This window comes from Harpegnathos saltator, unplaced genomic scaffold (genome assembly GCF_003227715.2).
Source record: "Harpegnathos saltator strain DR-91 unplaced genomic scaffold, Hsal_v8.6 scaffold171, whole genome shotgun sequence".
Lineage (NCBI taxonomy): Eukaryota > Metazoa > Arthropoda > Insecta > Hymenoptera > Formicidae > Harpegnathos > Harpegnathos saltator.
Window position 1 is genome coordinate 1390893 of NW_020229952.1, and position 26863 is coordinate 1417755.

Sequence of the window (26863 nt, forward strand, 5' to 3'; positions counted from 1 at the left end):
CTTACTTGCTCGTTCCCTCGCCTTCGCGACGTGACTCTTCAGGGAGAAACTACCGTCGCCACACACCACCGCCGCATGCCGTAGCATGCAACCGCGCTCGCCTCCCCCCTCTCTCTCTCTCTCTCTCTCTCTCTCTCGCTCTCGCTCTCTCTCCCTCTCCCCCTCCGTCCCTGCCGCCGCCGTCGTCATGAAACCGCGTCGTCGAAGTCGTCGCGCGCCAGATTAAAACGTTCCCGAGTTCTCCGCGCTGTAAAACAGTAGCCGAGGACTTAAGTTCTCCCGCGGACAGACGACAGACGTTCCCCGTAAGAGCGTCGATTCGCCGCTGATTATCGGCCGTCCCCCGACGGTGTCCTAATTAATTAGCGCGTCGGCGAGCGGCTTTGTCGTCGAGCGACCGACACGAGCTTCGTACACGATTCGTCATTCGGCGACTTCGTCACCAGCTTCGCCTTTGCAACCGCGCGCGCGCGCGCGCGCGTTAACGCGCGCTCGATCGAGCGCGCGAATCACGGCTGGATATTACGAGAGCGCTTAGCGCGTTAGCGTGCGGAATTTAATGAATTTCGTAAAGTGACAGAGTCGCGCCGATAGAGTCGTGTCATAAATAGCGCGCAATCTCGCCCCGCTGGGCCTGTCCGCGCGGGCCTGGCGCGGCGCGCGCGTGCCTCCTTACATCCATCTCGCTGTGTTGAGATAGTCAAATGACGATCAGATAGGGCCGAGAGGCCCTTTGAATAAATCCCCAGACCGATAGGGAGGCGGTCCCAAGGGGTTTGCTCGACAGCGCGATAGCCGATAATGGTCTGGTTCAGGCACCGTCCAATTCTCGGGTTAATTACCATCGTTTTAACCCGCCGCGATATCGACGTCATTTCTTAAACTGGGAATGTAGTCTCGCGCAGGAATTGATTCTCTTCTGACCGGAGCCGCTAGCGGCGGCGGCGGCGGCGGCGGCGGCGGCGGCGGCGGCGGCGATGGGAAAGGAGAGAGGGCGGGTATTTATCTTCTCCTCGAATATATCGCGGGCTTTGCGCGTCGCGCGCCGTACATCACACGACGGCCGCCGAATTCCCTTCCGCGATTTGTTATCGCGAGCATCGATCGTCGTTGTCGTTGCTCTTTTGCGAGTCGCTCGAGCGAGACATTGTCATCTGTCGCGGCGGCGATTTCACTCGCGCGTCTCCGCCGGCCGTCGATTATGTCGAGACCACACGCCCCGTTTCTTCTTGCTTCCCCCCCCTCTCTCTCTCTCTCTCTCTCTCTCTCTCTCTCGCGATAATAAATTATAAACTCGCGCGCAATTTTACGGTCACGGATAAGCAACATATGAACTTTTGAAGTGCGACTAATACAAGGGGGCTATTTATATCAGCCGCGAGATAACGGCCTGATTCCAACTTGTGTGTGCGAGGCTTGCGTGAGCGAGCGACGGCGCGGCCGTAAGAGAGGGCGGGCGGTGGGTTGTTTCCGTCGCTACATCGATATTACTATCTGACGAAGATGATAGCGTAGTGGACTCGCGCGCGCAACGTGGTGCGCGATTAAGCGACATGTTTTACGGGTGACGGTGTATCGTGCGGCCCGATCGAAATGTGTCGCGAGTGAAGCATTTCCCGGGGATATCCCCGGTAAGAAATTATTCTTCCGCTGTTGACAAAATCAGCGACCGAAATCTCGCACACCGGCCGCCGCGGCCGGCGCGGCGCGGCGCGGCGCCATCGTCATCGGGGCGGAACGAGCGCTCGCGGTCGAAGCGTCACGTTTATTTTCGCGCGGCAGCCGCCTTTCGACGAATCCGGTCGATTCGAAACTGCGTGAGATCCGTACATTTCCGGAGCGAGCGGCCGCGAGAGCGCGCACTATGCCCTGCCTCCCTTTCTCGCTCGCGAGGTCTCGCGCTCACGTCGTGCGTCATAAAGATTACGACGTAAAAGTTCCGCGAATGTATGCCGCCGCGCCGGCAATTACGCAGCGAGAACTTTCCACCGGGGCGGCCCTGTCTAATTACGGTAACACATCGACTCGCGTCACGTAATTGCCGCGGCGGCGGCGGCGGCGGCGGCGGCGGCGGCGGCGCCGAGCACAGCGAAAGATTGCGTATCCATGATCGACCTTAAGCTCGCGCCGCGCTTGATGCGCGCGGCGAAACTTTTATTCCGCCGAATCTCAACTCACTGTGCCTGCGCTGTGCAAGCGAAAAGCTTTTCGTTTTGCTCGCAAGACCGCCCCGTCGATAAGCGCCCACGCCGTGATATGCCTCTAAGTGATTACTCCTCCGGCCGAATTCTCTCGCGTGCTTTTCCTCACCCCCGCCCCCGCCCAGCTCGCGCGGGGCGGGCAAGGGGAGCGAGAATCGTGTAACGTGTAAAAGCGCCGATGTAAAAACGCGCGCGCGCTCTCTCTCTCTCTCTCTCTCTCTCTTTCTCTCTCTCTCTCTCTCTCTCTCTCTCTCTCTCTCTCTCTCTCTCTCTCTCTCCCTCTCTCTTTCGTCACGAAACGCGCGCTGTGCTCGAAACTGCGCACCGCGTTTACTGCCCGATGTAGCGCGAAATCCGCTGCGTTATGCCGCGCATAACAATTGGCCGTCGATAACAATCTTTGTTTTCTTCTGCCGCAGGTTGCGCGTTCCTCACCTACTACAGCCGTGACAGCGCAATCAGCGCCCAGAACGCTCTGCATGAGAAGCGGACTTTACCAGGGGTGAGTGTTTACAACGTTTACTGCGCGCGGTTTACCTACTTTTCAGCCAATTACACTGCAGTAATGCCGACTCATTTGGTAGCGTGTCGCCCGAACCTCCGCCGCGGCGGAAATCTTATCTCACAGTCTCGCTTAATAAGCGCGTTCTCTCGTTAGCCGTCGCTACATAAAACACACATGTACATACACACACACACACACACGTAGCAGCGCGCTCTCGAGCGAACGTAACGCCGCGCGAACCGCGAAGGGGCGATATATATTTTTCTTAATCGCCCAGTTTCATCGAAGCTCTCTCGCGCTCGCGCTCTCACCGTATGCGCGACGTTTCGACGTTTCGGGTTTAAGCCTGCGTGTGCGTACCGCTTGTGTTCCGTATTACGAATATCTCGCGGAAATACGCGGAAATTAGCCGGCGAGATCAGCGCGCGCGCGCGCGCGCGCAGCCTCTCGTTTCACGACGAGAGGCCGTTGGAAGTGCTCCAAGTCTGCGGGCGAACTTGAAAACATCGATTTATTTAGTCTCGATTTCACCGCGTGCCTCACGGCACGGCCATCGCGCGGCCGGCCGCGCTACGCGGTCGTCTTGTAATTTTTAATTTCGAGAGTCGCGCTCGATTGCAAGGCCGAAAACAGGTGACGAATACTTTTCGCCGTCGCGTCGGCAGGCGTGTGTCTTCTTCCGTATTTCTCCGACTAGTTTCGGCGATTCCACCAGCCGCCGCCGCCGCCGCCGCCGCGGCGATATTAAAATGGCCCGACGTGACGAGTTAATCTCTCAACGCCGAAAGGCCATTTACGCGGGCGGCGAGGGAAGGAGCGCTACTAGCGAGCGGGGGTGGCATTGACGCGGTGGCGAGTCCGCGATGTATCGTCAGACTTTCTGCACGGCGAAACCTGCCTCGGCAAATGCCAGGGCCGGATACGCGCGTTCTTATTCCCCGGGTATATGCGCACCGCCGCCGCCGGGAGAATCGCGCGGCATTTACATTCGAGGGAGTCGCGCTCTCGCACGCAGCGAACGGGAGAAAGTCGCCGGCATCTCTCTCTCTCTCTCTCTCTCTTTCTCTCGAGGTCAGGGTATAAAGAAGGGGCGAAAGAAACTGCGGCGCTCTATAATCGTACGGTCCGACCGGCACGGATGGCTCCTCCATATTTATGGCGAGTAATGTCGTAAATAACGCCGGACATTACGCCGCTAGCACTCGGCGGCCCCGGCCGGCCGCAGTTGCTAACTCGGCGTAGCTCCCGCTGTCGCACAATGTTAGAAAGTTATGATATCTTGGGGATATCCGGGAGATTTCTGCCGGACGTTTATCGCGTCCATAACGCGCGCGCGCGCGCGCGCGACGCTCGCCGCTCTCGGTTCCCTCGATATATCAAGGCCTTGTATTCTGCTCGAGCGCGAGCGCTACGAATTTATATCACGGCAATGAGCCGCGATTAATCCCTCGGAGTCGGGCACGCGACTCGCTTATCAAGCGGTCATCTCTCTCTCTCCTCTCGCAGGCAGGCCCGGCCGCGCCGCGCCGCTTCTCTCCGGCGCGGCGCGACGCGCGAGCGAGACTCGAGCGGAAGTCGCGCGCGCGCGCGAGCTGTGTGCTTCGTACTACTGGCTTCGTCTGCCGACGGCGGATAGCCGCGCACTCGAAACTCGTGAAATTTACCATCGATCGCGCAGCCCCGCCGAGCGGCCGCGAGCCGGCACTGAACGCTGCTTAACTGCCAGAGCAGTGCCAACACGCCCCTTCCCATTATCTGAGCTACCCCTTGGAAGTCCGTAGCGAGTACTGGCGTTATGTTTCGTTAATCTATCCCCGAAACAACGCTGCTACGGTCTTGGCACCGCTGCCAGCGGAAATCGTTTTAAATGTTATGCCGAGGGATGTGCCGTGGGGGTTAGGTTGAGTTATGACTTTATGAAGAGGCAGACGCACATACGCGCGAGCGCGAGCGTGTCGACGTTTTTCTCTCTCTCTCTCTCTCTCTCTCTCTATCTATCTCTATCTATCTATCTATCCATCTATCTATCTATCTCTTTCTATCTCCCTCTGTTTTTTTTCTCCTTTTTTCTTTTTCGTCCGGGCGCACGCGGTTTCCGCGTGTCGGCCACCTACGAGATATATCTGAAAAAAATCTGCACGTCCGATTCTCGTGATATATGCGTCGCGACGAAACCGCTCCATCCGAAATTGCGCGGTTAGCCCAATCCGGCGACGGGGGATTCATGTATCGTTCCCGTCGCGTTGATTCGGAAAAGTTGCCTCAGCCGAGAAATTTGGGGATTTCTAATCTCGCTAATCGCCGCGATGTCGCGGATTAATAGCGCAGCGGATTAATAGTGCGAAGTGTGAACATTCCGCCGCCGAGTGCGTGTCTATCTGCTTTAACTCTTTGTCGATCTTTAGTTTCGATAAGTGAAATGCATTAATCATATGTATCTCGCTCAACTGCGACTGATGGAGAATTGCGATGAACGAGTGTTAAACGATGCGGAGAAAATTAACAGGAAAAGGATACGATAAGCGGCTGAAACGACAAATTTTATTCTTTTGTCCTTGAGCACCTTTATGCTTGTTTCGTATCGATGTTAAAAATTCTGGCGGGGCTTCTCGTTCCGCCAATTAATAAATAATTTTACTATCTCCGGGTAAAAGGTCCGGAATATTTCGGAACGTTAATTTTCGTGATTTCTCAGTCATCGAGTGCACCGACGATCACATCGACGAGCGAACGACGATTCGCGCTCGCTGGGGAGCGCCGCGGCTCTTTGTCACTTTCGAAGACACCGATTGTTTTGGAATCCTCCTTTGTTGCGTGTTTGTCCGTGACCAAGTCATTACGTCTCTCGAGTGACGTACATGGCGCGCGACGCAGTGTGCGTTGTTTGCAATTCCCGTCCCGGGCGATTCAAATATTTCGTCAGCTATTGAAATATTTAATCAAGCTCTCGTCGACGTCGCGTTAATTAAACACACGTTTCTCCGATCAAATTGTACCTACGCGAGTGTCAATACCGCGATGTATGTAGAGAGAGAGTATCGGGAGCAGCAGGGTATCCTGGAAGTCAGGTCGGAGAACGTAGCAGGACATTGGCCGCGCGTGGACAGCGATACATCACGCAGATGCGCCCAATTATTTATGATTCGAATTTAACGAACGTTTGAACGCCGACTCACCGTGAACAAGGAGATATCCCGAGCGGAAATTTAGACCGATAGGGTTCCCCCCGCCTCGACGGGAGGATTATAACGCAAAGAACCGTTCGCAAAGTGGGACAGATTCGCGAGCAAATGATAAAGATTCAATAACAGGAGTCGCTCGTGTGAATCGGTATCGATATTTCGAGCCGTGAAGCTCGAGCATTGCCCCGGGAGCCCTCTACATCTGCTTATCCTTGTACTGTGTTTATCGCATCCTGATAAGATAAAACGGCTAAGACGATATTTAGACAGATGCTCATCGACGACCATTTCCTCGTCGGAGTAACACGGGTCTTTTGGGGGATCCCCGCGGGGGTCTCTCCCCTTCGACTGACCGCGAGCTCGCGGTGACGCGCAGTCGCCGCAAATTTTAACGTCAATTCGTGACGTTCAATTCGCGCCGTGTAACGGCGGTCTGCACAAACACACACACACACACACACACACATCGAGCGCGTTAGCCGTCCCGCCCGATCGCATCGGCAACGTGCGACGTTTATGCAGATCCTTAATCTAACGCTTGTATTCACTGAGGCAGTTTTACGAGCGACACTTTGAGCGCGCGCGCTTGGCGAACTTCCTCCGAGACGCTGATTTCATTCATTGGGATGACTCCTGCTCTCGGACGCTTCCTGTAAACGCGGCTAAACGCTCGCTAAACCGACTCCGACTGTACCTGCGCGTTTACGAGGCCGCTCGTTTACCGATCGGCCCTACCTCGAGTCGTAATATCCGAATACACCTGAGGCCATAACTCGGCCGAGCAGCGGACCCTTCATAAACACGGATCCCAAGCCGAACACTCCCGCTGTGCAAGCAATAACAATGCCGCCGGCCAAACGGCTATACTTAGCTCGTGCTTACTGCGGAAGCGATCGTTGCACGTGCGCACGCGCCGGTTCGCGCGCGCGCGCGCACGCGAGAGAACGAGCGAGCGAGCGAGCGAGCGAGCGAACGAACGAGCGAACGAGCGGGCGAAAGTATTCGGCATCTCGCTTCCGGTCGTTTCCGTAATACTTCTCGCGCGGCTTGACGTGGCGTGTCAAACTTGTTGCTATACATACACGTCCGATGATTCAGAGCCCGGTTCCTTCCTTGAACGCTATATTTAATGGCGCGTAGATGCCGGCTTCGACTTTCAGCGGAGGCGGCACACCGGGGACCTCACGCGCTGTATTTATTATCGAGATCGCCGTTAAACGAGCCGTGCGAATCGGCTTGTGTCATTCGGTAAAGCGCAAAATCCGCCGAGCGAAAAGTATGTCTCTGGCGATGAGAGCGAGCGAGAGAGCGAGAGAGAGAGAGAGAGAGAGAGACGGATTGACGATTGATTAAACGCGCTTCGTCATGAGCGGCTCCGGCGGTATCGCGGTGACGCAGCTTCTCGGCTTTTTCGAAAACTTTTTTATTTTGATCGCATCGCCGGTGTGCTGAATCGTTCTCGGCGGCTTTTCATTCGCTACCGAATCCATATAGAGATGTACACGGGCGTCTTGCCGCGATAAAGCCCGCCAGATTTAATTCCTGTTTATTTGCTTTGCCGCGTGAGCCGCGGCTGAATCTTGGCCGTCGTGTTGGTCTAGGCAGGCTCCAACATTAACAGTTCGCCAGATGTTCGCCGGTATTTCGCGAGGCGACAAGAAACAAAAAATGGCGCGCGAGCCCCCCGGGATTCGATCGGTCCGCGGACGTTAATCTCTGCCCGATGTTCGCTTCACCTTCTCTCCACGCGGCCCATAAAGATCGATCAAAGTGGCAAATTGGTATCATAAGATTTGTCGTATAAAAATGTAATTTCGAGGCATCACACGCGCGCGCGGTGAGTAACGTCCCGCGTCGCGCGCGCGTAATCGCTTGGCAGCGGTTCCCGCGACGAATTGAAAAAATGCATTAAAGCTCACGCCAGTCGGGCTCGCCGTCGGCGCGACTGAGAGAAAGAGAGAGAGAGAGAGAGAGAGAGAGAGAGAGAGAGAGAGAGAGAGAGAGAGAGAGAGAGAGAGAGAGAGAGAGAGATAAATAGATAGATAGATAGATAGCTAGGTAGATAGATAGATATTTTATTGACACTCTGGGGAAACAACCCCTTAGGTTACATCAGAAAGACAGGTACACGCCGACGGCCATGCAAGACCCGTGATTATACAGAACATTAAAGAATGCATTAACATAATATAGAGTGAAGTGACGCAGAGCCGCCACAAAGAGCGTCCGACCTCACCAAGGCTGTAATAATGATAGATATATAGAATAGAGATATTTGGATGTATAGATATAGATGCATGTAGATATATATATAGATACACATAGCATATATATATATATATATAGAGAGAGAGAGGGGGGGGAGAGAGAGAGAGAGCGGCTCCGGCGTTCCGTGTGTCGAAATCGCGAGGGAGCTTAAGCGAGGCGAGAACGTGGCGCGATAAGGGACGCTGAAATTCAGACGGACGAATTGCGGCTGACAAATTGGCGGTCCGATTTACGACGCTGTAATTGGCGGTGTCGCGTCATGGGGCTCGTCAGGAAAGGCCCGAAGGAAAGAAACGCGCAGCAGCGGCAGCGCGAGGGCGGAAGAAGGGTCGGGCGCGCAGAGTTGGTCCGAATTTGCATAAGGCGAGCGATACTTGCGCGCGCAAAACTCTCGACGTGGGCGCCGAAAAAGGGAGGAAAAAACGCGGGCGGTCGGTGGTGGCGCTTGCGAGAGCGTGCGAAGGCCCAAAGAAAAGAACGGAGCTGTCCGAAGCCGAGCATTGTTAGCGTTCCCTCTCCTAACGAAGTTTTCGCAACTGTCGCACCTGCGCCGCGCGTTGAATTCAATGACGTTTCAACGATTTCAGTCCGCTCCAGGTGTCCAGGCGTGCATAATTCACTGACCGCGCGCGCGCTGCCGGTACGGTGACGATAAAATCGACGTCTGGGCGAAGAAGTGCTCTCGCTTTCCGCAGCGAGTTCCAAGGGATTTTAACGTCGAGTCAAGCTTCCAATACACACGCGTGGCGCATATATATATATATATATATATATCCTCCCCTCGCGCGCGGCTCTCGAGCGTCTCTTCTCTCGTTTCGCGACCTGCAGCGGCCTGATGACTTCACCCACGTAGCGACGAGTTTATCCGAGCGGAAGAGGCGCGTATGCGTGTATGTGTGTATATCCGCTATTCGCGTGTTCGGAAGCGCTCACGAGAGAGATCAGCCGTCATCCCTCTTCCCGTGTCGCGAGGCCGTTGCGTAAATATCGCACGCGGCGATTACGCAGCGAGACGTCCGCGTCGCGGCGCGACGGAACGGGTTAGGTCTCGGTCGTCTCGAGACCGTCGGACAATTGCGCGACCGGTGACGACTCGGGCTCGTTTCCGCGGGGAAAAGATACGAAGAGGCGGCAAGACGAGCGGTGGAAGTGTAAGAAGAAAACGGAGGAGGATCGCGTGGAGGGATGGAATGGCAATGGTAGGGGATCTCGGAACTCAAGCGGAGGGGGAGGCGAGTCACTCCCGAGGAGAAGCAAGCTGAGTGGCGACGCCTCAGTGACCGAGCTTACTCTCCCTTGTGCTTTCGTTCGCAAGCGCGGCCTGCCGGATCCTCGTTTCCGCCATACACCGCGTCACGCACACGGACGCACATGTGCGCGTATGCGCGCGTTTCGCCCTCACCCTCCTCCCCCTCCCGTCGTTCCTGCTGCGTGCCGCGCGCACAGAGCCGTCCGTCTTCCACCCTCGTGGTCGCCTCGTGGACCTTCCCTTTCGACTTCCGCGATACAACCCTGGGAGCAGTAACACGCGCCCTTCGGTGCCGTTCTCTCGCTCTCTTCTCTCTGTCTTTCTTCCGCCCACCCCCCCCCCTCTCTCTCTCTCTCTCTCTCTCTCTCTCTCTCTCTCTCTCTCTCTGTCTGTCGTTCCACGTTATTTCTTCTCCTCTGCCCTATCCGGCGTGTCGGGGAACTCTCTCCGCGGCAATCGCCCCGTTGTGGCCGTAACTATTCCGCGGGAAGAAACTCGAGGGATCGCGCGTGCGCGTCCGACGCGGACCTCGTGATTAGATAAGTACCGGTTCGATAGCGTGTAGTTTTCTTTACACCTGGTTTGTACGGTCGATGGGTAAGCCGAGCAATCGCCGGAGGCTACGCTCCAGCGAGAGGTGGTGCAGTGATTTTGTGCAGCGATGACAGTTCGAGGCTGTGTGATCGTGTCGGATGAGGAAATCGATTGATGAGAGTCATGTATACTGAGGTGTAGTGTGCGCCCGTGCTCTTCTTTCTCCCGCCGCCGCCGCCGCCGCCGCCACCGGTACGTGTAACGTGGGATTAGCGCCGCCGCGCCGCCACGTAGCTGCCTTCTCTCGACGTCGACGTCGCACAGCAACATGGTCGACTTCATCGGCTATCCGGAGGTCTCCTACCTGTACGATGAATTGATGATGGTACGAAACTTCCTTCTTCTTTCATCTCGCGGCCAACGAGCGGGGGGAGGGGCGGCCGCGGACGAGGGGCGGGGAGCGGGGTTAGAGCGGTGGCGATATAATTGCGTCGTAAAATATCACGTGTGGCCCGTGTTTGATTATATATCCAAAAGGTTATTATTATTAATGATCCGGGAATTACATCGGCCGCTAATTATTCACATTCCCCTCTCCTCCCCTCAGCCCCTCTCGCCGAGGCCGACGGACGGGGTGTAACAGCTGCAAGTCGTTGCCTTCCATGGCTCATTCGGAGGCTATTAATCGTACAAGAGTGCCGGGCTATTGTAGCTCTAATGTATGAAACTGCAGACCTGATATGTTGCTGCTAACTGCGCTCTCGCTGGGACGCGTGACGCGTCCAAAAATACGGAAGCGCAAACGTGCGGCTCCGCGAGGTCGAGATAGACGCGAGATGTCTGTCAGATGTCACACATCATTCTCCATCGCGTCTGGTCGAGTCGCGCTCGACTTTCCAAAGATCCCCCCCCCCCCCATCCTCCGACGACGTCGGATTTACTCAATTTCCAACGCGCGGCCCGAGAGAGAGAGAGAGAGAGAGAGAGAGAGAGAGAGAGAGAGAGAGAGAGAGCCGCCGCGACGAACGATAAACGAACGATTAGCAACGCGCCGATTACGCGATAGAAATACCGGCGCGCGGCGGTAATTCGTCCGTGACGTTCGCGTTCTCGAAATTGGCGGTCCTCCCGCCGATTGGCGGAGGAGGAGGAAACTCGCGCGCGAGAGGGCGCGCTCCGTCGCTGTTCTTTATTCCCAGTCGTGAGACAACACCTCGCGGGGTGACTTTGTCGGGTAATTAATCGCTCGTACGACGGCGGCATAAAAGATTCACCCGCGTCTCCGGGGGAAAGTCACGACGTCTCTCCTACCCTCCGGCGGCGGAGCGAGCGTGGAACGTGTCGAGGGGGGTGAGGAGGGTGGTAGAAAGGGTGAACCCTCACCACCAAGTGGAACTACTTTACGGGAATATCACTTTGATCCGACGCTTAATGAACGATGGACCGAGCTCGGTAAGAGTACCCAGACTGAATTTAATTAGGGCTCTTAACTTGCCGGGTCGAGAGCATGACGGAATCCCGTGCAGGTGGTGCGTGCGACAGAGACGGCTTACTGTCGCGGTAACGGCGGCGGCAGCGACGGCGACGCAGTCAGTGCTGGATGGAGGGCGGGCGGTAGGGACGGAGGGTCGGCAGGCTCGGCGAGGGCAGGGGGCGGGGAGGGGGGGGGGTAAAAGCTCGGATGGAACGGAGCGATGCGTACGCGGTGCTCTCGGGAAGGGAAGGCTTTTTGCTTTGAGAACGACGGAGCAGATCCGTCACGCTGATGACGACGTCGACGATTCGAGTCGAACCGATTGTCATGCAAATCACGGAACGGAGCGGCTGTTATTGACTCGCGGCCGGTCTCGTCGCTCGCGATTCGCGCTCGCATCCGGGGCCGGGGGGGGGAGGGGCAACGGTGGGGAGAACCGAGCCGCCGTCAAGCCGACGCGCGCCGCTGCGAGCCCAGCGGGTAATTACATCGCGGGTTCGGCGTCGGCTAGTAATTAGGAGGAGGGAATGACTGCCTGGAACCGGATAGGAAAATTGAAACAATCGGACGTGTCGGCGGAGAATAGCGGAGAGAGTGAGTGGGGGGCCTGGCTCTCGAGAATCGTCCGCGCGATTTTACGCGGCTTTGATCCTCCCCCCTTTCTGTTCTTCCAAGTAGGATAGTTCTCAGGCAATCGGTTTCGTCGACGGTTCCGTGCGACGGACCGCGCGATGCCTTTTAATTCCGCCTTGCGAAACAAAGCTGTCCAAACAGCGCGATATCTCCATGCTAATGCGGTTTCCTCTTCCTTTTCTTCTTCTTCTGCTTTGCGCCACGACAAATGACGCCTCGATTCGAGGTGCGAGAAAACGACTGCCGTTCTACGATACCGAGGCAGACGTTTCTCGCGTTCGTCCTGTTGGATCCGCGCTGTGTCTCTCTCTCTCTCTCTCTCTCTCTCTCGATCCTCTTTCGTCGCTCGTTTCTCCAGAGAGAAGAAGGCAAGAGGAGCGAAATTACGCACGGAAATAAGCACTTGTTGTCCTAGTGTGTAATTACACGCAGGCACTTGTACGTCTCTTTAAAGGTCTCTTTAAAGTCTCTTTCCCCGGGGGACGTTCGTCGCGATACGGCATCCCCCCGCGATACGGCATTTCGAGCGACTAGCGCGAAACGGAAATTGAATGCTTCCCACCGGTGGAAAAATAATGTCCCACTTTTAGAAGTTTGATCGGCTGGAGAGCTCGTTTCGTCGCGGGATCGCGACGGCGCTCTCGACCACGTCGACGACGGTAAACCCGGCTCGTTCGCCGCGGATCGACCCGGCAGGCCGAGCGCTCAAGCGCCGGAGACGCGCGCCGTGTACTCTCGCGTGCTCTCGTGGCCCGAGCCCCAGCGTGGAAATTGAGAAAACTTTATTTGCCCCGCCGCGATCGTGGAAAACATCGGGAAACGCGGGAAATAGGAATTGCGCGAGCAAACCCCTTACCGTTTGCCGAGGCAAACAAGGACGCGCCCCTCGTGGCCAGTCCCGGTGCCGAACTTATTTCCACGTCGCGATACCGAGTGCCGCCCGTAGGGTAGTAAACCGTTCCGCGGAAAAGTAAGGGAAAACTCCGGAACGAAGAAGAGAGAGAGAGAGAGAGAGAGAGAGAGAGAGAGAGAGAAAGCGAGCGAGCGAAAGAGAAAGAAGGGGGAAACGAAATCGCCTTCGTCAGGATTAAACGGAGTTGGACAGAGAGTGAAACGCGCAAGTCTCTCATCATAAATCGTTACAGGGAGAAACGAGACGAGACATTGGACGCGCGCGCGCGCATGTTCTCGCGCGATTTTAATCACGCGTCATTATCGTTACGCGCGTGCGTAACGATAAAAGGATCGCGAAACGCTACGACGCCGCGGTTTCCGCGGAATAGCGCGCAAAGCGCCGGGGCGTTCATAGCTCCAGCGTTTGTACGCGTGTATGATAGTACACATTGCGGGATTAGGATACGGATGTGTATAGGCAGCTCGCACGCTGCGAAATTCGCGCTGGGAATACCTAAAAATAGCCGAAGATCGTGCAAACACTTGAGGCACCATTAGCTGTTACTATTTCCAGACAGCTGCTCTTTAAACAGCAGAAGTATTGGAGGCAGGAATATCGGCGGGATTTATCAGCCGGGCTAACTTTCTTCGCTCACCGAACGTTACCATATTTCCGAGCGATTTCTCCGCCTCCATCTCCACCACCGTCGTGCCGTCCATTTACTTAAATCATTTCGCGATTGCTCCGTCGGCACGTGTCTAATATAAATATTTACGCGGCCCAGCCAGCCGGGCTGACATCACGTTCATTTTAGGTTTTCCAACAAAGATCGGCTCGCTCGTTCTCAATTTCTCTCGGCTTACTTGGCTAAAATTACCGCGTGGATAAACGTCATCGTGCAGATGAAAGTACAATCGCGCGCGCGCGGCCGGGGGCCACGGCTATATTGTCTCTCAAATTTTCACACTGGAGATTCCCCGGTGGAATCTCTCTCTCTCTCTCTCTCTCTCTCTCTCTCTGTCTCGCGTCCTAAGGTAACAACAGAGCGGCGCGTTTTCGTTGATATAGGCTCTTGGCTCCGTTTAATAGACTTCGCTTATCGTGAGCGAACGAGCGAGCGCAACTGTCAGCTCGAACGAGGTCAATGCAGCTCTCTCGTAATCGTAACGTGTGCGAGTCGATATCGAGGAAACTTTTTCCGTTACGTAATTTACACGCGGGCTTATCGGATTTTACACAGGCTCGCGCTCGCGCCCACACAAAAAGCCCGCCGCCGCCGTCGAGCGGCCGCGAGCGCGAGCGCGCGCGCGCGCGCGCGCGCGCGAGAGGAGTTTGAGCAAGTGCCGGGGAAATGTTTCGGGGGCTTTTTTCAGTTTTATCAACGATACGTCGGTCCGCTTCTCCGCGCTTTCGCGAGAGCCGGGATAGAGTGTCCTTCCCCGTGCGTTTAGGTATTGTCGGCAGTATCTCGACCAGGCAGTGGCCAGGCTTTGTGTTTCTGCCCCAGTTTTCGTGCAAGCCAGACACATGGGTTCGGTAGTACATTACACGCGGGAGAGAGAGAGAGAGAGAGAGAGAGAGAGAGAGAGAGAGAGAGAGAGAGAGAGAGAGAGAGAGAGAGAGAGAGAGAGAGAGAGAGAGAGAATCGGCAACGATAAACATCCACACGCTCGCTCGCCGTGTGCGCCCGTGGCCGTGCGAGCGCGCATCGTGTTAGGCACATGTGAGAGCATGTCCCCACCTTGAGTTAAAAATACCCCTCCATATCGCCGCGCGCCGGTTTAACTCGCTTGTATACGACTGATTTTCCGTCGGCGCGAACCACCACGAGCGAGCGAATGCGGCGGCGGAGGTTTCGCGCTTTACGAGATTTTCAGCGTCCGCCTCCGCCTCCGCGCGCGCGCCCATCCGCCCGCTCGCCCGCCCCTCGCCCCCCCCCCCACCCCCCCTCGTCCGCTCGCCACGTTCCGCCGCGTAGCTCTCGATCGATCGTCCCGCGCCTACGCTAAGCGCGCCACGAAACATTCTTCTCGCGGCCTCGCTCGGCCGCGATGCGGCGACGGGCGAGAGGGAGTCATTAAATACTATTGTCGGGCCGCGGAAAGCGAGGAGCGTTCCTTCTTTCTTGCCTTTCGTTCCCCTTCTGATCCCGCCTCGCCGGAGCTGTGGGATTAAATTCTGCAACGTGTAGTCGCGCGTTTTTACATTCATCTTCGTCAACCACCCGAGAGCGTCGTCAGTTGTGTGTCTCCGCGAGCTATAGAGCGTCTACGAGGCGAGTAGTATCGAGATGCGGACGTGCGGCTCTCGAATTGCAATTTCCCAGCTCGAATTTGATCGCAAGGAACAAACGTGGGGATCGGCCGTGAGAGGAAGAGAAATCGAAGCACAGTGCGCTGTGACGTGAACTTGGTCGTCGCGCGCGCGCGCGCGCGCGGCAGCGCGTTATCGGAGCGAGCACGAGGGCCGGGGGAGGGGGTGAGAGCTAATCCCGCGGCCGAGACTGTGTTCGCTTCTAGCGTCTTTTCCCGCTAGCTTCTGCAACTTCGTTCATTTATATCTAGCCGGTGCAGAAAAAGAGCGCTGTCGGTCCGGTCGTTTTGGGCGCTGAAACCCCAGAGAGAGAGAGAGAGAGAGAGAGAGAGAGAGAGAGAGAGAGAGAGAGAGAGAGAGAGAGAGAGAGAGAGAGAGTTCTCCTCGGTCGCATTCAGCCGACATTAGCGTCACGCTCAGCGGCAAAGGAGACGGAAGTCGAACGTAAGAAGAAAGAGAGCAAGCCGGTGAAAGGGAAAGAAGGAAGCCCTTTCTATCTCTCGCGGAGGAAGGCTAAAGTTTGTAACTCCATTCGCGGGGTGAAAGGGTCGCGGGGGGCATAATTCCGCTAGAGAGGCTATGACGAGCCAGCCAAGTTGGCCACCTCCAGGAGACGCCCTCAAAGACTCTTCCGCTAATTTGATGATCCTCCAAAGGCCTGGGCTGCAATCTGCCGCTCGGCGTGCTCCTCCAGACATGGACCTCGGCCGCGATCTCGCTACGTCGGGCTCTGGCCCGGAGGGAACCGTCACGGAGGAGCTAAGCGTCGAGCCTCTTCACCTTTCTCACCTTCGCCCCTCGCCAGCCCTCTCCCGCCCTCTCTCGTGCTCTTGTTCGCAGTTAAAAGGGCAGCACGCGTTGTGCCCGGCCGTTGTATATGTGCGCGCGGAGTATTATGAAAAGTTCAGTATGAGCTAACGTTGTCCCTCTCGTCGCGCGGAATGACGAGCGGTGGAGACTCGTGAGAGAGCAGCTTGGCGGACTCCGCTGGACTCGTGTTGGATGCTGGTCGTTTCTGAAAATGTCAAAGCGCCGCTCGGGTCACATCGAATCGATTTCCGTGAGAAGTCGCTGCCGGAAGATGGCGAGCTGGCTGCAATTATCCGGAATAATCCCCTGGACTCTGGGACGCGGGATTGTTTCTCGGGCACGGCGTCGTTGACGGATTCGACGGATCGTCGGATCCGTTTATACTCTCTCGTCCGAAGTCACGCGCGAGTCGCCGCGATGATTCTCCTCTCCTGCTCGCTGACGAGCTCGCAAGCGATCGCATCTCACGCGGCCGACTCTGCAGCCGACGATTGCGACGGGGCGCGGGACACTTCTCTCTATCCGTACTTTGCGAGGATTCCCCCCGCCCCCCCCGTCGCGCAGCTTGTACGGTCTTACACGGTATCGAATGTCTCGCGCGAGCTGCTTAATTCCGCGGGCAATTCGTTCGAGTCTCGTACCACGGGGATTACGGTAGATCTGATGAGTTCCTCGGCTTGGGTTTCGGCGCAGCTCGCCGTAGAAGAGCCGGGAACCTTCCAGATTCCGGGGAAGAAAGGGAGGAGTGGCTGTGCGCGAGGGTGAAGTAGGCGGCACAGGGGACTGGAAGAGAAGCTGGGTCAGCGTCACCGGAGTGTATAATTGGCTTGATTGTCGGGTTCTAATCTGGTTCTGCTCCTGCCCTCTGTCGGGGAGGAACGTGTCCAGCCTGCTGCTGGAGTGGCAGAAGGGTCTGGGAAATACGAGCAATGTGGCTCGCTTTTCTGGTCCGTTTCCTTATTTGTAATACGTTCTCCTTCGGGTTAACACCGGGTTAATCTAAAACAGGCTGCGCTGCTACACTGTCCATTCGGCTAATGGATCAAGGAGAGCGAGAGAGAGAGAGAGAGAGAGAGAGAGAGAGAGAGAGAGAGAGAGAGAGAGAGAGAGAGAGAGAGAGAGAGAAGGGGGAGTCTCCTGGAGAAACAGGGTCGCGCCCGCGCGCGTACACACAAAGAAAACTCGCTCGGTGCGTCATTATACGTAAAAAAAATTAGGAGACTCGCTGAAAGTCCTGAAAGACCGCGGCCGCGCCGGCGAGCGTTATCGCGGTAATGAATCGTGACAAGTCGTAAAACTGAGTTACGGCATCGTTCGTAATTAGGCGACGAACCATAAACAAGCTTCGTAATTTTCCACGACGCTGAAAGCAGCGCGACGATCATTCTATACGCGCGCTTTTATAATTCTCGCGATTACCATCGCCATGAACCTTTACGACCACATTGTACGTGCGTTAGGAGCAACGAATGCTGATTGAAAAAATCGAAACATGCATCACGCCCCCGTGAGAAATAACGGCCATATTTTTGCGCGCCGCGCGCAAAAACACACTCGCGAGTCGCGACCGCGATGGATTTCCAGTTGGACTTTACGCGACAGCAAATACCAACGCGCATCCGCGCCTTTTTTATAACGCGAAACGAAAAAGAGTATTCGTCGTGTGCATTACCTCCCGCCGAATTAAAGGGTGAGGGACACACGCTGTCTCTAGCTGTCTAGCGCTTCATTGAATCCGCTGCTTTTTCGACAAGAAGCCGCATTTTCCTTCCAGCAAACTTCACTTTCGCAACGACGCGGTTGACTAAATAATCCCTTTTTTCATATCCGAATTTTCGTTAATCAAGTCGATGGTTATATTCTACAGCGGTAGCCGTGTGTGTGTGTGTGTGTATTTCGTTCAAATTTACAATTTGCTTGTGTAATATGTACATTCTCTCACATGTCGGCGTAAAATTTATACATTCTTCTTGAATGGGATGTGACTTGTATTTGGGGAAACATTATTTCTTTTATTCGGGACTAGGCCGAATTCGTCAATGGGTTTCGTTAAATAGAGACAGTTATATCGACGCGTCGCACTAATCTCCATTATTGTTTGGCCGACGAACGATCCACTTTCGCGTTAGTATCTTCTAACTTCGTCACTCGTGCGCTCGACGAAAGTCCACCGTTCTGCGCTACGAGGTCCATTTTCGATTTCTGCTCAAGATCAACGAACGTTCCCCCCGTTAGTGTGTGTGTTCTCCGCGATTTCTCGGCATCGTGTAATCTCGAGTTTGCTTTACACGAACTTAGGCGGTACTCGCGGATGAGCCACAAAGTAGAAATTGGAATTGAGGATAATGAAGCAGCATCGATGGGTAAGATAAATAATGGCGGAGACACGCCCGGGGCGCAATTTCCGCAAGATATGTATTCTCCCGCGAGGTGCTTAGGCGATAATGAGGAAAGTGGCCAAGGGTGGTAAAGTTTAAGCCGAGACCGGTGCCGAAGAAGAAGAGATATTTTCGGAGACGGCCCGGAAATTGCCTGTCCAATTGAATCGCAAACAATATGAAAATTTGTTCGAGAGTTTTGATTATACAAAGGAGGCTCTACGCTAGACGCGGCGAAGAGGGCGACAAAGGGCGGGGGGGAGAGAGAGAGGGAGAGAGAGAGAGAGAGAGAGAGAGGGGGGGGTCGACGAAAGAGGACGCGGACACATTCCACGATGGCGGAGTGAGACGGGGAGCCTTAGGGGCGCGCGCGCGCGCGCGCGGAAACAATGGCCCACCATCAGACTTGCAAAACGGATCGCATTTTTACTTTCAAATTAAATTATTTTCTCCGTTTCGTGTACGATTAATGCTCTTCAGGCTCCAAGCACTTTTAATCGGCGAGCTTTCTCATCGATATTAGGCTCCGGTTAGTAGTCGTTCTGTGCTCGTCGACGGCGTTATTATCTTGCCCCCAATCGTCCTTTTAATTGTTGCTCGCTGATCGGCAGAGATCCTAAATCTCGTGAGAAAGAGAGATAAAAAAGAAACAATTGATAAATTTCTAACAGATTTGCACACGCGCGCGCGTAGAAGAAAAACGTCCGCGATCATAGGAAATGTATCGATAGCGTAATTGGAGGTGAAATGAGATTGATATTAATTAACAATGTTCAATACAATAGGGCTGCTATATATATATATATATATATATATATATATATATATAGCATAGTACTCGCGGATAACCAACAAATCATTTAATTATTACCGCGCCATGGGTTATTTGTAACGACATGAATTGTTTACACCGAGCGAGGATATGACGTAATTACGGCCGAAACGATGATGTATGTATATTGCTGTGAATTGTGCCGCGACGAAAGTATTCTTTGCAACCGAGTGAGTGGTGGCAACGTCACCGTTGCGCGGCATTTACTCCTCTGCATTAACCCTAATCGCTATATAATGGCTGAAAAGAACGGTAAACATTTCTCATGAGGATTAAGGCCTCGGAAGCGAAGGATCGCGGTAACCCGCGATCGTAGTAATAGAATTTTGCAATCGCGGGAGTCTTCTGTCGAGTCGTCACACTCGATATCCATATCCGCGTCTCGAAATCACGCGTGCGCGTCGGTTTCGGAAAAAGCGAAAAATAGATCTCGCGGAAACCTCCGCGAAATTGTTTGAATGAAGAAGCCGCTAAACTTTGCACTTTATATGATAAACACTTCCGACGCTCTCTCTGTTTTCTCTTAGCTGAGCGGCAAACTTTCTCACGTCCGTGTCTCGGTGAAAAATCGATGTACGAGCATGAAACGTGCATGTTGTATATGCACTTAAGCGCTATGTGTATATATATATGTGTGTGTGTATGTATATATACAGGGTGTCCAAAACCACCTGTCCATCCCTTTTAAAATGTAGAAAATTAATTTCTTTGGGATTTGAAAAATTTGTATAGCTATGTCGGGTACGCTCTTTTGATTGGTGATATTATCAACTTCCGGCTCCGACCGGAAGTGAGTTATCCAGATCGGAAGATCGTTTTTTTAAATGGAACATGCATATTTTTATCGCGGATTCCAATTGTACGTATAAAAAAAAAGCGTAATTTTGGTTTGAAAGATTTTTCTCGAAAACGTTCATTTTTGACCTCTAAATGACCTTTACATTTGAGCTTGGGTCCGGTCCGCACGAAACCCCTTTCAAACTTCAGGGACTGAATTGTCGTGAAAATAACAGTACTAAAATAACTATCTAACAGAAAATCGAGAAATACGTAAGTTGACATTATTTTCTCGACAACTGATAATATCACCGATCAAAGGAGCGTACCCGACATAGCTACAGAAATTTTTCAGATCCCAAAGAAATTAATTTTCTACATTTTAAAAGGGATGGACAGGTGGTTTTGGACATCCTGTATATATGAATAAAACAAAAAAAAGAGAGAGAGACTCATTATACAATCCGGCTGGGGTCAGTCGACGAAACGCCGACGCGTTAGACCGCGGTGAAATGCAAATCGCAAATCGGCGGAACCCCTCAATCTGCCGCCGTCGAGAGCTCGGCCGAAATGGTTACAACGCGCCGGGCGAGGTTCCGCGCCTTGTTCCGCGAAACAGAGAATCAGGTGTCGCGAGTAATTCCATTTCGAAGTTGAAAGGTGACGTGATCGCGCGAGTTTGATCGAAATGGCATAAAGTCGATGGCACATTCGAAAGACGAGAATGACGTGCGAAGATACCGCGATACCTCGTGGCACGTGGCACAATTCACGGACAGCTCGAGTGTATGACGACGAGCGCGCGCGGGTATTATGGCGTATTGAGAATAGCGGTACATGAAATGTAAAAGGGCTTTCGGAGCACAGCGCGGAGCGGCTGTCGTCTCCGACAGACTGTCGCGCCTCTGGAAAGTGGGTCGCGCATATTTCGAGAATTGTCCCTTATCTCTCACACGGCGCGTAAGCACGAATTCGTTTCCTCGTGAATTTCAATCGAGTCAATCGCGTCGCATCGACGCCCATTCACGCCGCGCTGTTACGTACGTACGTACGTACGTACGTGTGTGTACATGTGTGCGTGTGCGCGTACGTACGTCGCGCAGTTGACTTTAAATCCCCCCTCTCCCCCGCGTCGTCCCGCGACGCGACGATCGACTGCGTGACGGCGCGGCGCGGCGCGGCGGCCCCTTTGTGACGCAGATCGGCGAGGAAATGAGAAACGTCGAGGAGAAAGAGAATGACCGCATTGTTTTTTCAAGAACCATTGCTTTTTAAAGGAGAGCGACACGGAGAGCGCGCACGGTAATGCGACGCTTACGAGCAAGTAAGTGCTGGTATTAATATTGAAACTCAAAACGCTGCCTCTGCGCTCGCGCGCTCGCTCGCTCGCGCGCGCGCGCGCGCGCGTGCGCGATGCACAAGGCCCCGCGCTAAAAGGCGAGCTTTGTAGCCCCCGATATAAGGTTTTCCTTTATGTATGCCGCAGTCAATATTGCACACGTTAAATGCGCGCGAGCGCGAGTCCACTTCGCTTCATTATGTATTCCGCGCTAGGATTTGGTCAAAGCGAGAGCGGCGCGGCCGGGGCTCGATTCCGACCGAAATAAAGTAGCTCCGCTCGCGCGTTGTCCTCTCCGCCGAAGTTCCTCGCTCGTTACATAAATTCCCGCTCGTCCAGACAGAAAGCGACGGATTCGCGCCGTTTTGTCCGTCGTCCGCCTTTTACGCGCGGAAAGAAAAAGTACGACCTCTGTCCGTGGCCTTTGTTCTCCTCCCCCCCTCCCCGCCCGCCCCCCCTCCCGTCACGAGTATCACGAAACGTTTGGGACGCGTTTTACGTCGCGACGAGGAAGCGCGCGCGCGCGCGTATGATGAATACCCCGTGCGAGAGGAGTTCGACCCTGTTGATTCGTCGGAATCGCGCGTACGCAATCGCGCGAATCGTGCGACTCTTGAAGCGATTTCGACGAGAGCGCGAGACTTTTTATCGGATCGGGCCACGCGCGCGTTACGATAAAGCGGCGTTTTAAAAAATCAAAACACCGACGCGCACGCGGCGGAACGACTGTCAAGATGCAAAAAAGCGATGCAGAGGGCCGAGCGGGTTCATCCGGATGCGCAGCGCGAATCGATGGCAACTTTGTATCCGTTGGCCCGACCATTCGCGGGCTCTCTCTCTCTCTCTCTCTCTCTCTCTCTCTCTCTCTCTCTCTCTCGTTCGCGTCTCTCTCACCTACGTGCGGCCGTGCGCGCGAGATACGGCCGCTCACGCGTGCTAAACGCGTGCATCGCGCACGTCGCGTGTGAACGTGCGCGTAAACAGCCCCGCGAAAAGCCAACGAGTCGAGTGCGCGCGAGTGGGTGGAGGAGAGAGAGAGAGAGAGAGAGAGAGAGAGAGAGAGAGAGAGAGAGAGAGAGAAAGAGAGAGAGACGGAGAGAGTGTGAGAGAGCGAGGCATTTATAACGAGGCGAATAGCGGGACGAAGGGGGAGAGAAAGACGAAGGGCGGGAGGAAGAGAGAAAGAGAGCGAGCGAGATTGAGAATGGCGGGACGCAGGGAAGGGGGGGGAAGGCTCAGGCGAGCAGCGCGGGAGGACGAGACACACGGGGAGAGAGAGGCAACATAATGCGCGCGGTATACCGCGGCACTTCCGAATTACTCCTGCAAAATCTCCCCGCGTATTTGCATTCCCCCGCGGCGAGCACGGACAGAAATTAATTGCGTACTTGCGCGGGCGACAATGAAACGTCGTTGTGCGCGGGCAATCCGCGTCGGCTGCGCCGGAAATCAAAGACGCTCTCTCGGACGATCGAGTTCCGGAAGCGTCGCCGGCGAGATTTCATTACGACCGATTGTCGATTAAAGTGCGCGCGAGTGCGTCGGGAAAAATGCGCGTGTATGCGTGAGTCTTATTCATGAACAGAAAGGGGGCGCAGACGCGAGAGCTGTGGAAGCGATCGCGGCTACAACGGACGTTAGCAACGTCGTCCCCGGCGCTCTCTAACTCTGCCTAAGTAAATTTCCTTTCCTCGGGGCGGAGGGAGAGACATTGTATCACAGGTAGAACTATCATTGAGAAGGGAGCAAATCCCTAAGCCGGACTTGTGTGTGTGTGTGTGTGTGTGTGCTTAATCTAAACTGTTCATGCCACCGGGGCTTAGTACCGATAGTTCTACGCCACTGCCGTTTTCTACCGCCTACTTGTGCGACCACACCAGGAAAAATGTATCGTTGCGTGAAGCAAAATTTTGTTGCAACAACGAGAAAATAATTTGGTTAAAAAATATGCCCAACAAAACTGTTTGGTTCCTGTAAACAAATATCTTGTTTGACTACGGTTTGTTCGTATAACGTAATACCTTTGCTATAGCAACCAAAAAGCTTTAACTACATGAATTTTGTTAAAAATACTACAATTTTTTCTCAATATATAAAATCTAAATTTTAGTGCACAGAAAGACGAAATAATATCCACTGGGCATTATTTTAGCTTGTGTAAAATAATATTTCGTTGTTGTGTAATTTTTATGAATAAAATAACTAAAGTGCTTAATTTTTATATACAAAGTCCAAGAACAAAATCATTTGGTCCAGAGAACAAAGCAGAAAAATACATTTAGTTGAGACAACCAAGTATTTTATTATATAAAGCAAGGCATTTGGTTGCTATTAAAAAATGCCTCAACCGAACAGTTTTGTTAGGGATACTAAATTCTTTTTCCTAGTCCATACAGTCGCAGTGGCAACGATCGGCCGACGAGTCGCACCCGCGTTGGCCTCCTCGCGGAATTCGCGATTTTTAGTGTCGCAGATCGATTCCGCCGTGTCTCTCGCATCTCCGATCTCTCATTTCCCGCGTGCGACGTCGAGCGCGGCGCCGAAAGATGAAGCGGAACGACTCGTCACAATATTGCGCAATGTCTGTGTCGGTCTTGTCTCATCTCCACGACAGCTCGCGAGTTCGCGATCTCCGTTCGGCTGCACACGTGACTGATATGATCGGTGGATCGGCGTCTCACGCGAGTTCGTTTACCATCTTTTTTCGCTCGCTCGCGAGCGGCGGCAAGGCGCGAGCCAAGGCGGACGCTTAACGCGGCAACACGGGCGGGTCGTTAATATCGTAAATAAGCGTTATCTCGCGCGACACAATGTGACAAATCGCGGCCGGTTTTGCCGTTGCAGCGGCGTCGAATCACAACGCGGCACACAATGCGGAGTAGTTCTCTCTCTCTCTCTCTCTCGCGCGCGCGCGCGGCCTCAGCATATTCCGCTTCAACTCCTCGCGAAGTTCTCGCTCTTGGGTAATTGCTTGTCCTTGCGGAGGAGTTACACACCGGCTGTCAGATGTACAAGCGCCGCGCTGCGATGATTGTTCAATCGGTTTAATCGTGGTCGCATAGTCGTGACCACGTGAGTGATAGATTCGAGGAGAGACGCAATTCTCCCCGCGCACCTCGGTCCCTCGAGCGAGACCCGGAAGCTCTCTCTCTCTCTCTCCCTCTCTCTCTCTCTCTCTCTCTCTCTCTCTGCGGTCGCGATTATTATCGTCTACGTGAGAAATTTGCATCACTGCTCCGGTATCGATGACGCGCGGGGAAAGACAGAGGATCGCGACGACGAACGAAGCGCGGAGGCATCTCGGTTGAGAAAAAACTGTATGAGAAAGAATTATCGAATGTAAGAAGCGGGATATTGTTCTTTTCTCTCAAGCGCCCCGTCATTTCTTTCTCCTTTTTCCGGTCGGTGCGCAATATCGCGCGATACGTGTGACGTGCGCTGAAAGTGGCAGGAGACCGAAAGTGCCGGCCGAAATCCGCCATCGGAATTCGACTGGCAACGTTTAATTATAAAGCGCGTTGCGCGGCAACGATGTTCTTCCTTCGCTTCACATTTTATCGCGCCGTTCTCCGCGAGCCCGGAATGCCAGACGAGCCAAAGGGCATCCCCTTCGGCGACTTGTTTCGCGTAATTAAATCCAGGCAACCCGACGAGATGTCGGAGCTTGATAAATGAAGTGTTTCGCCAGGATAGGCTAGATCTCCTCTTCGTCAGAGTTGAGGCAGTGGCGAGCGGAGGGGTCGACGAGAGGCAAGGGGTCATGTGAATATTGCAGGACCTCGCACCTCTCATCGTCCGTCGTCGGACTCGTCGACACATTATTTAGCATACATAGACCGTGTACTTCTCTCTCTCTCTCTCTCTCTCTCCCTCTCTCTCTCTCTCTCTCTCTCTCGCACGTGCGCGCCAGACTGCGCTCTATGCTGGAGGCGGCGGCGGCGGCGGCGGCCTCTCCGCAATCGGTCTCCTCTTGATCGCGATAAAGACCGTTTGCGTTGCGTGCGGTGAATCGTGACTCGATTTATCATCCGCCGTTGCACGAATTGGCGGAGTGCGAGCTTCGAAAGTCGGCGGCGGGGCAGAGGGAGCTCGGAGAGTGAGAGAATAAGAAGGCGCTCGTCACTCGCTCCGCGAGTTTTCATTACATTTACGCGAGTCCCTGGCGTTTAACGCGATCCTCCCTCTCCCTGGCTCCCCTCCCCCGCCCCTCTGCCTTCGCAGATCGCTGCGTCGCAGGAAAAAATCGCAGTAACGCGAATGACGCAGCTGGCAAACGCTCGATATATTGTGCGTATTACAACGCGTCTACCACGTGTACGCGCTTCCAGCTAGTTCACGAAGACAAATTTCAGCAGTAAACACGTCTGGATCACTGCCAGCCGTACTTTTTTTGGGTTGGTCGAACGGGGCGAGGGAGGGAGGGAGGGGCGGAGGAGAGAGAGAGAGAGAGAGGGGGGGGCAGCTTTATCGCACTTCAGCTTATTCAGCCAACCTCAATTTTCAGAACAGAATTAATGACTCTCTTTATCCGTTACTTCCGCGATAAATAACGCGCGACGGCGCTTGGAACAAAGCGCGGGCGGGCGCATTTCTAAAATTATGGTAATTTTTTGCGATACGTAATTTACTCGTCGAAAAGTTAATTAAGTAGCAGCTCATTAGCGCGAATTCTGTGATGTTTTTCGCGGTAAATAACCTCCGGCAACCGACCTCTCTTCCTTCCCCTTCTCCTCTTCTTTCTCCTGCTCCTCCTCCTCCTCCTCCTCCTCCTCCTCCTCTTCTCCTCCCCCTCGTCGCCCACCCCCTTGCCGATCGATACCCTCGCTGATCATTATATTCAGACGCTCCTACGTAATTCAAAGGCCCGCCATATCTCTCGCGCGCGGACATATTTCAGCATCGGTCCTCAACCGTGCGGCCTATAATCCCGAAGGATTTGTCGTACACATGTTCGGTCCGCGCAAACTGTCCTCGAAATGTTCGATATCCCCCTATGTATCCATGGTGGCGGGAAGATCAATGTCGCGCGTTTGGTTACGAATGTCGGATGATTTCTGGTTGCACCTGAGGCCGTCCGTGAAGTTCGCGCTTGTCACGGCTGTGTACCGCGTGATGCATACACGCCCGCACCTGATACAAAATTTCGCCATTTATATACGATCGATATTCGCCTGATAGCCGTGGACAGATTACGCGTTACGCGACTCGGCTACCGAGCTTTCCTCTCTCTCGCTCTCTCTCTCTCTCTCTCTCGCCTCCCTCCCTCCCCATCTCTCTTTTTCCCTTCTTTTTTTACTAAACTCACCGTTATATCGGAAATATCGATCTCGTCTCTCTCTGGCGCGGCTGTGTGTTGGAGCTGCGGGCCTACACGTACGCCGTCGCATCGCGAATCCAGACGTCACCATCGCTCTCATCCCGCGCGCCGACCCTCCCGCGCGTCCTCCGTCCCTCTTCTTTCAGCCAGTCCTCA

At 54.3% G+C, this 26863-nt stretch overlaps 1 protein-coding gene across 7 annotated transcripts in view; it reads left to right on the plus strand.

Annotated features, from left to right (window-relative positions):
* Positions 1–26863, plus strand: part of bru3 (CUGBP Elav-like family member bruno 3) — a 657300-nt gene that overhangs the window by 65881 nt on the left and 564556 nt on the right. For 6 of the 7 annotated variants that reach the window (XM_025297147.1, XM_025297146.1, XM_025297151.1 and 3 more), the window contains one exon: positions 2621–2703. In XM_025297147.1, the coding sequence (XP_025152932.1) occupies positions 2621–2703 (83 nt within the window). Of the gene's footprint in view, positions 1–2620; positions 2704–10252; positions 10325–26863 lie in introns of those variants that run through there. The other variant, XM_025297149.1, reaches the window with a different exon arrangement.